Here is a 9,670-nt window from a genome sequence, read left to right as displayed (position 1 = left end):
GCAATATGCGATAGTATATAATAGTTAACTCTTAGTAATTAACAGTAATCAGTATGGAATTAATTATATTGATATGCTATCTTAACTGGAAACAGCTGTTTCAACCCTCAGCTGCTGGGCAGCATCATGCAGCTGCTTACTGAGTGAGTGTCATGGGTGTGTACCTTTGTGGAGGGAAAAGAAAACATTTCTGTATGCTGAGGAAGGATGGAGAAATCTGAAACTGAGGGAAAGTATCACACAGTGAAATTCTTATGCTTTTTTTTTTTCTCCTAGAAAGTGTATCCAAACAGTTCCCAACAGACAAAAAGGAGAAACTAACCCATATAGCTGCACAGTTTTAAACAAGGAAGTTAGGGAACTGTAATGCATGGGAAAAGTACGAATAAACAGGTTGCAGTGCTGGGCACCCAAGGTGAGGAAAAGCCAGAATTGAATTATCAATCTGTTCTACCATATTCTGTCTGCTTCTTGTCTTAGACCAGCTCCTCCAAGTCACCTGAGACCTCAGAACGTGTCTCTGTCTAGGTCACACTTCTGCAGCCCCCCCTATCCCAGCACAACAGGAGCAATGCAGTCTATGCAGTCAGACTCGCAGCAGTGATTCAGAGTGAGGGGTGTGATATGAAGAACGTCTGTGGTGACACAAGGAAACTTCCAGTTGTCATTAGGGACAGTGCGCTTAATGAGGAGTAACTCACGGGAGGCATCCCCCCATCTGATATGCCACAGGTAATGTCTCTTGGGTCAGTAAAAAGAATGAGGTTTGTCTGATGTGGAGAAAAATAACCTCCCTGGAGTAGCTAGAGAGAAGTAAGTCTCGTAGATTAACAGCTTTTATGAGAGCCTGTCATTGCCCTGTGATTTCATGCATTTTCAACTCAGGCGCATATAAGACTGGAAGGGGAACTCTTGCCATTGCATGTTATCTTCTGGGTTGTAAAAATACCATGGATTCCTGGTATTTACAGAAATTTTTCATTACAGAGGAAACTGGAAACAGTTGCAGGGAGAACCATGCAGAGCTGACTGAGGAATATCCACATCACACTCATGCAGACAAGGACAGTGCTTGAGCATGATTTCTGTTCTCTGCAGAGCACAGGAGTGAAGCTTTGAAACTGGGACCTCAGGGATGCCACCATGCCCTCCTGCTCCAGGCACCACCAGGAGCTCTGCTACATGACCACACTGCAAAGTAGGTTGACCTTGGTTAAATGGGTCCAGAAAAAATCTTCCTCTTTTTTCTAGGATGGCTGTCTTTCACATGTCCTCTAGCTGCAGCCTGCAATTTCCTGAGTCACTCCTTGGTTCTTTGTTACATTAAATAATTGCCTTATGTTGGCTACTTTCCAGCATTTAAGGACTCACTGCTGGACTCCATGAATGTATAACATTGCCTATCTGCCCCTGTTTCTTTTGAATTGCTGGAGGAAAAGTAGTCAGTCCTTTCTCATTACTAAAACAAACAAGACCTCACTGTGGTTTGATGCAAGTGCTTGTCCTCTGCCCCTTCTGACTGCTGGATGGAGAAGCTGTTAACCCTGTCCTCACTGGGACAAGGAATTTGATCAGCCTGAGCTGGCTAAGCAATGTCTCGTTTATTCCTAAAGGATGCCAGAAAGTGTTGGAAAATAGAACTAGGGTTTGCCCTTGAGGCCTTGAGTGTGAGCTGCTTGTTCAAATCTTCACTCTGATGATCTTAAGCTCACACAGCATCTAGGTGAGCAGGTACCTCCTTCCTGGTCCAGCTTCCTGCTCAAATCAAGGCTAATGCGAAGCTACACTGGGTGCTCAGGGCTGTGTCCAGATGAAGTTCGAGTACCTCTCGCACTGGAGGCCTTGCAGCCTCTCTGGTCCTCTAGTAGTACCCTAGGGAAGAATTTTTTTCCTTATGCCCAACTGGGACTTTTCCATTTTCTGCAGCTCATGTCACTTGTTTTATGTTCTTTCACTGTTCACATCTGGGAAGAGTCTGGACTTCAGCTCTGTTATAATCCCCTTAAGGCAACTAAAAGCAGCAAGAGGATCCCCTTCCTTCACCTTCTTTTCTCAATACCAAGCAAGCCCCACTCCTTTATTCCTTTCCCATGTGCACATATATAAATGCATGTGCACATTAGCAGTGAGCACATTCTCCGTGGGGCTATTTTGTAAACCACTGTCAGACCTTTACCTACAGCAAATCCATGGTCTGCCTGGCATGCCAGCCCACCACAGAGCACTTTCCTCATCAATAAGTAGCTAGGAGATGTTAGTGTTCCTTTGGATAGGCTTAAGAAGCAATCATACAAAGCTGCTAGCAGTCTGCCTGCAACATAAGCCCACGTCTCCCCGCTTTAGGCATAAGAAAATATAAGGATGCTTGTTTCTTCAGAGCTGAGCATTAAAACTCATTTTTCCTGCTGCTCATCAAGACCAGAGAATAGAATCATTATGGTTGGCAAGGACTTCTAAAATCATCATATCCAACCATCCACCTACCACCAATGTTGCCCACTAAACGATGTCCCTCAATGCCACATCTCCACATTTCTCAAACACTGCCAGATGACTCCACCACGTCCCAGGGCAGCCTGCTCCAGTGCCCAACCACTCTTTCAGAGAAGAATTTTTTCCCAGTATCCAGCCTGAACCTCCCCTGAATAGCTGCAGAGTGTTAAATCCACCAGATTGCTCTACTGTAGCAGAAGGAAGTATTTTCCCCTATGATCCTATCTTTCACCAGCACCAAAATCTGCTAAGCCCAAGAACCAAAGCTGAATGCCACTTCTCCATCAGTGATCAGCATGGCAGTGTCCACCACTGTCCAGCAAAGAATGATGCCCTGGAATCTTTCAGGAGCAGAAGAGCAGGCAACCATGAAAGTTAACAGAGCCTTGAGTGAGAACCTGTTTCCCATGAGATCCCCCAAGGGAGAAGGAGGACCAGGAGGACCCATTAATCACCTTGTGTAGTTATGCCTAGGCACAGGATCAAAGACAGGAGGGAGCTGTCACTAAGACAAAGCAAGGATGAGAGCCCTGTCTGTGTGCATGGGCAATGGAGAGGAAGCAGGTCCATCAGCCTGTGCAGGCTGTGTGTGGCTGTGTTCCCCCTTCACTTGCTTTCCCCAGTGTGGAATGACACACCTTGGAGAAATGATCAACTGTACATAGGATCACTTGTTAAACAGACCAAATGCCCCAAGCATCAGCATGAGAATAGTCAGGTAAATTAACAGCTTTGCCCTGATGGACATCAGTTAGTTATTTGACTTTCTCTCCCACCTTGTCATGGGATCATGAATTGAGGAACAATGCAGGGGAGTCCATACACACTTTTTCTGTGTCTGTAGATGTTGCTAAACACATGCAATTCTCCAAATAAAAAAAAACAACTTGGGATCTTCCTGGGGTCTGTCTCACAATCCTGCCAGCGGAGATTGCTGTCTGTTTTAAATATCCCACTTTGAGAACAACCCCAGTCCTCCTTAGAGGAGCAAAAAATCATTAATCTACTTTTATCAGTATCATGCTTTATTTCCAGCTAATTCTAACACCGCTGTCATTCAAATACTTCAAGCTAGCAAGAGACCCCAATTTAGCTCTTAAACAGTAAAAGCAAAGAAGGTCTTCTTAACCTCTCTTTCTGTAGCCCTTAATATAAATGCAGCCTCACAAAATTCTCCAGCATGCTAAAGCTGGATTTCCATTCACAGTCCTAGAAGAAATCAGCTGGAAATAATTGGGCATTGAAGATAGAAAATATTTTCTATACCACTTTACATGCATTTGAAATACCTACAGCTCATTCTTTATCCAGCAATGTGAAAAATGGCATTACTAATCCCACACTTCATCCCATGCCACATACATTTTAAACTTACCTCAGGCAAGTTGAAGAGCCGTCAGCACTGATGGTTACCAGAGTTGGGAATTACACTGTGCAAGAAAGGAGAGCAATGGTGGCTTGATGTTTCCCAGGATGGGACTGTCACATGCTAATCACTGGTTTGAAATGCAGGCATAACAAATGCCTTCTAATTATATAATCTTCGGGTCACATCCTTGCATCCCCATGCAAAAATCAGGACTGTGCACTTGGAAGGAGAAAATACTGACTTTTTTCTTTCCTAATTAGAACTGCTGCAAAGGGAGTGTGAGAAGCCTTGTAAAGTGACTGGCAGAGAGGGCTGTGTGCTATGAGCTGGGTACTGCTGTGGTCTGTGCTACCTAGACGAGCTCAGGGACTGCTAAGTACCTCCCATGGCACCCGAGGAAGGCAGCCAACACAGAACACCAGCTCCTCCCTGCTCCTCCTGACACCCTTACCCCCCTACCCTCCCCTGCATGGCCTCATTAGGGATGGTAGGGCCAAAACACTGTCTTGCTTGGGCATATTTTCATTCTGGGCTGAGAGCAAAGTAGCCAGGGCAGCGGAGCAGGAACCACCAGTATTTGTGAACCTTCTGCTTCTTGTTAGATATGACAAGTTTCCTTTGAGGAAAAAAAAAAAAGAAAAAAGAAAAAAAAAAAGGAAGGTGGGAGCACAGTGTTTGAGGGATGTTTGAGGGAGGAAGGGTAGGGGGAGAGGCAGCAGCCCTCCATGTCTGTATTTAGTCACTAAGGACCTGTAGGGCTTTTTGTGCCAAATGGCATGGAGAAAACATTAAGAAAACACGGGGAAAAAGCAGGTGATGCATGGCCAGATGTGACAGGAAAAGACTTGATCTAGTCCAATGGGTTACTCCAAAGCAGAGGCATAAAAGAGGGGAAAGAGTAGAAAAAGGAAGAATAAGTTCTCACTGAAAGGCAAGTGTCAGCTTAAAAGATACCTTCAGGCAGAAAACGAAACAGCAGTACCTAAGTCTTATAATTACCATGCAGCACTGATAAAAGGAGGTGATAAATGGAGCTAAGGAGCTGAAGAAGCTAAGGAGCTGAAAGGACAACCTCACAGGTTCATGGAAGCTCTGTGGAAGATGTCGCTGCCTCTGAAGTTGAGGGCTTAATACAGGGACACTATGTTTCTTTTGGGGACCTTGTTATTCCAGGAGCAAAACACAACAAAATTGAGCACAGGAAAATGGCAATTCTGAAGAATAGTTGTAAGTGCAACCCATGGGGTTATATTGTCAGAACGAGCAATGAGCAGTTATGTTTCTGTGTGCTGATAATGTGCTGCCTTTTCAATTTTGCTAAGAAAACAAAAGCCCAAGATTTTTCCAAATCATACCAAAATGAGCTGAGTATTTGAAGGCATATGTGAAGGAATACCTTTTGTTCATTGTGTCTGAGGATGGAGGCAATGGCAGATGTTTACTAAAACTCCACTAAACTTCTGGCAAACAAAGACTAAATGCATATTTTTTCATGACAGTGCTGATGTGCTTTTTTTTTTTTTTTTTTTTTTTTAATTTAGCAAAATTGACAGAGAGGTCCTTCATGGAGAATAAACACGAACATTCTCATGTGAGTTTGTACTTCAAAGGTCTCTTTGCGCTACAAATCTAAATACTTTGGTATAGAAAGCAATTTTTCAAACCCAAACAAAAATAGAAGCATATTTATTTTATTGCACTAGACCTTGTGCTAGCAGTGGCAGCAGTCAGCTCCCTGTGAGCTCACTTGCCCACTTCCCCCCCAGAGAAAAATAGCCTTGGCACATGTTTTTGAGCAGTGTACTGCTGGAGCCTGGGTTGTGCAGGATTGTCCTGGGAGGAGTAGCTGCCATGCTGCAGCTGCACTTGCTCTCTGTCCTGATCCCGCTGCGCAGTGCCACGCTTAATGCAAATGCAAGCACTGTGTATCCAAAGGCTTCTGTGGGTTGGCAGGTTTGTTTTCCAGGGAAAAATTAGAGAAGTTGAGCGTAAATTAGGATTAGTTTGCTGATACATGTTGTTTGAAACCCAGCAAGAAAGAAATTCCTAGGTCAAGTTAAAATTAAAAAAAAAATTCCAGTAATTAACTGCTCTACTTCTAAATTTAACCTATTCAACCCCATTCCTCTGTTTACTTCATCTGATCAATTTGCTAAGAAAAATAACTGTATTTTATTTACCAGTGACCAAAGGCATAATTTTTAATGAATACATGAAGAAATCAATGACAGCTGTTGAACCTAGAGTGAGATCAAATGGGGTAGCTTTTGACAGTGCCAAATAGCTACATTTTCAGCTTATGCTTCAGTCCTGCTGCTTTTGTGCCATTGAATGTGCCAGTCCACACCACTCCATTTTCATCTATGAAGTCTCCTTCACCTTCCATCCTGTAACAACATAAATCCAGCCTGTTAATAAAGCATGCAGTCAGATTGTGGCAGCACAGTGATCTGTGCACAAGCTGGATAAGCAAACTGCCAGAATCAGAACGCTCATAGTCTAGGCCAAGTACCTGCCTTCACTTTCTCCTACATGTAAAAGTTTTGATTTACAAGTCAGGAAGGTTTATGAAGCACATAGATAGCACAGGTGAACTTGGTTACAGCCAAGTAACACACTCCTTTGCAAAAGTGTACTTACACCAACATCTTGCCAGCATGTAGCCTGTACTGGAAAATAATAGTAGTCCTAATCTTGATTTGGAATTGTCAGGGTTTGAGTCCTATCACATTTATCTTGACTTTCAGCAGGGTATCCTAAAGATATGTGTAGTGTATGCAGCCAGCTGTAATAAATCATTTTCTCCTAACCTTTCCCTGTCCTATGTATTTTTATGAGAAAGTGCAAGGATTTACAGCCTCCAGTGGGAAGAAAAGTAACTGCCACATTAACTGAGTACTCATAAATCATTTATTTCTGCTGATCTTTGAAAGCTGTGACCAAGCTCATCATTATACCTGAGAACTGCTATAAAGAGGAGATGTCTGTATATCAGCATCACTTGCAAATGAGGGGAAATAACTTCTAAAACCAATTACTGGAGATTTGTTCCCCTTGAAAATGAAGACACCCAGCAGTCACAGTGAGTTCCATGGTGCTGCCTATCTGTGTTCTCTTATGAAAGCTACAGTGATCTGGTGAACTAACACTTAGCTTGTGTGAGTAGGTGGAAACTAGCAATCCTGAAGCCTGGCAAAAGAGCCTGCTTTGGGCTGCCAGAGAGCACCATGTGCTAATGATCAGAAACCAGTGTCAAGAAAGGAAAAGCAGGGTGCATCAGCAGCAGTGTTTTAATTAAATAAAATCACAGGTTTGAAGCAGTGCTATTAGTTTTTCTGTACTTGTTGCTGCCAGCCCTTTTGCACTGGGCTGCATTTTCCCAGGAGGGCAGGGGCAGAGGTTACCCTAAGATGAAAGAAACCAACTGTAAAGTGTGTGATCTGGTGCTGAATGCCCTTGCTATGGTGGTGGGTATTCACAGTTTTAGACTTCACATAGAAGTCACATCTGACATTTAGTATGACCACAAAGGACAGCAACTCTGTGGCAAATGTTCACATGCCAGGTAGTAGTGTAAAATGTCTTTAACTTTCCACCAAAAACTTGAGTTTAATATACAGGTTCCCATTTTGTATTCAGGTATGTTCTGCAAATGCTTACTTCATTTAGTGTCTTAATTATTTAAAAATTAGCCCTACTTCTGTACTACTGTGGCTGTTCTTTTTGGTCAGCGGGGCAAGGCAGGGCTGCTTTCAGAATAAATGCTGTATTTGAACTATGCATATATATTTCTGATTTATTACAGATACTCAACTGAGGAGATACTTAAAGAAAAATCTGTATCAAACTTAGCAAAATTGACAGAGAGGTCACTCATGGAGACCTGTCAACACAAAACCAGATGGGTGTCTGTAATAACCATCTTGAAAACTGTTGACTGGGATCAAATCTCTGGCTTTTGACTGCTCTGATGAGGTGGATATAGCTGGGACCTGCAATCTCAGGTAGCCAGTGCAAGTTTCAGTGGTAGCAAGGGAAACATACTCCCATGCTGGGTGAATTTCACGTTGACTTCGTACCTTATGAAATCAAAACTCACAGAAAAAAATTCTGCTTCAAACGTACTTGTTTTCATTGAATGGTCCAATGTACTTTGCTCCACTTGGAAATGTGTAAGTTCCTGCCCCGTGATACATGTTGTCTTTGAACTCGCCTTCATAAACAGCCCCAGAAGGATGTTCTAGCCTTCCAGTACCATTCATCTGCATTTAGTGAGAGATGATGGATAAAGGTTAATGTGTATTCTTATGGTATTATTTCCTTTTATGACACTATTCTTTCAGATTGCTACTTGTGGGCCTTCTATCCCATTCAGGTAAGTGGAAAGGACTGTTTTCTTAAGATTTAGACAGGTTTCGTACCTCTGCAAGCACTTTAAATAACAGCTTAGAGTTTCTGGCCAGCCACAGCATCCATTAAATCTTTCCTCTCCTGATAGTCCCACAGGACCTTTATAATCTGTGCAGCAGGGAACTGCTGTCCCCAGCCATACAAATAACTCATCTATTCTGACAGCCTGAGGGGTTAATTATGTTTTCTGGAATTTCTTTCTGATCAAGGCAGAGCAAATCTTCATTTGTTCAGCCTCGGCCATTAAGCCAAGCATTTTTGTAGCATATGTTCTTGTATAAGGGTGAGAAAAGGATAGACTAGGTCTAATAAAGATGCTGTTTTTTAACTTCTGTCTCTTATTTATTTCAGAGATCTCTCCATTATCAGCAAAATAAGAAGTTTTTGTGTACCTAATAATTCATCTGGGGAATTCAATAACCAAGGACAGCCAAAGACAGTGGTGTACGTATTGATGATCAGAGCTCTCCTGTTTGGTCAAGGGAAGTGTGTGTGGGGTGCACAAACACACACAGGTAGGCTGTGTGCAGCCCACTGTGCACACGCAGCCCATCAGCAGGGCACCACTGCCATGGTGTTTCAGCAGGGCCAACAGTGACTGGTGTATCTGCGGGAGCCTCTGGAGGCAGCAAGGTGTCCAAATACTCCACGTGCCTGAAGCGTTCAGGCTGGGCTTTGCCAGGATTCCCCAGTGGATGAAGAGCCTGGTGTTGATCTGGTCCTTCTCAGGTAATGGCTGTCCTTTCCATGCATCTAGGAGTAGGTGTACTGAGACATTCCAAGCCCAAAGTTTGAAATGAAGGAATACTTAAAATTACCTTGTCATTTAACCAGTTACCAATGTATATCATTCCGTTGGCACTGGTATGAACTCCAAGCCCATTCCTCTGCAACAAACCCTCAGGTGTCTTTTTGCATTCCCCTTCTAGGAAAAGAAACTGGTATTTTCAGTTAAAACATCACTGAGACAACAACAACAACAACAAAAAAGCAACTACGAGTTCCTGAAGGGCATATCTTGCATCTGCAGGTAGGCTACCCCAGCTGGGCAGGTGGGATGAGCAAGGCCAGCCAGAGCAGCTCAGGGCTGTTCCTCTGCCGCCACGGAGCCCCAGTGCTGGGGGCACAGGGCAGAGCAACCCCCGGGGACCATCGCGGGAGTGGCACCTTTTTTTAACGCCCTGAAGGGTTAAGGGTGATCCTGCCTCGGTGCAGGGAGCTCGGGGGGGAGGCGGGTTCAGGTGACCTGTGGGCTCACCAGCTGACATCCCCAAAGGCCAGATTTCTTCTTTTCTCATACCACGCAAAATGGAAAAAAAGAAAGGAATTAGTGCCTATCGACTGTCTTACCATACTTTTCTTTGTTTGGGAACGTGAAAGATACTTTAAAAACGACAG

The 9,670-nt window shown here is 43.6% G+C and overlaps 1 protein-coding gene across 1 annotated transcript; it reads right to left on the bottom strand.

Moving 5' to 3' along the window:
• Positions 1–6,146: 6,146 nt before the first annotated feature.
• On the bottom strand, positions 6,147–9,662 carry MORN2 (MORN repeat containing 2; the record flags this gene model as incomplete). Its single annotated transcript, XM_079532557.1, has 4 exons — positions 6,147–6,249; positions 7,988–8,124; positions 9,091–9,197; positions 9,623–9,662. Coding segments are annotated over 4 exons (387 nt in total), but the record flags the coding sequence as incomplete, so codon positions are not given.
• Between the last annotated feature and the right edge of the window lie 8 nt (positions 9,663–9,670).

Source organism: Tetrao urogallus, assembly GCF_951394365.1.
Source record: "Tetrao urogallus genome assembly, chromosome: 2".
Taxonomy (NCBI): Eukaryota; Metazoa; Chordata; class Aves; order Galliformes; family Phasianidae; genus Tetrao; species Tetrao urogallus.
The sequence above is the reverse complement of the archived record's forward strand: the minus strand, read 5'-3'. Positions and strand labels throughout refer to the sequence as shown.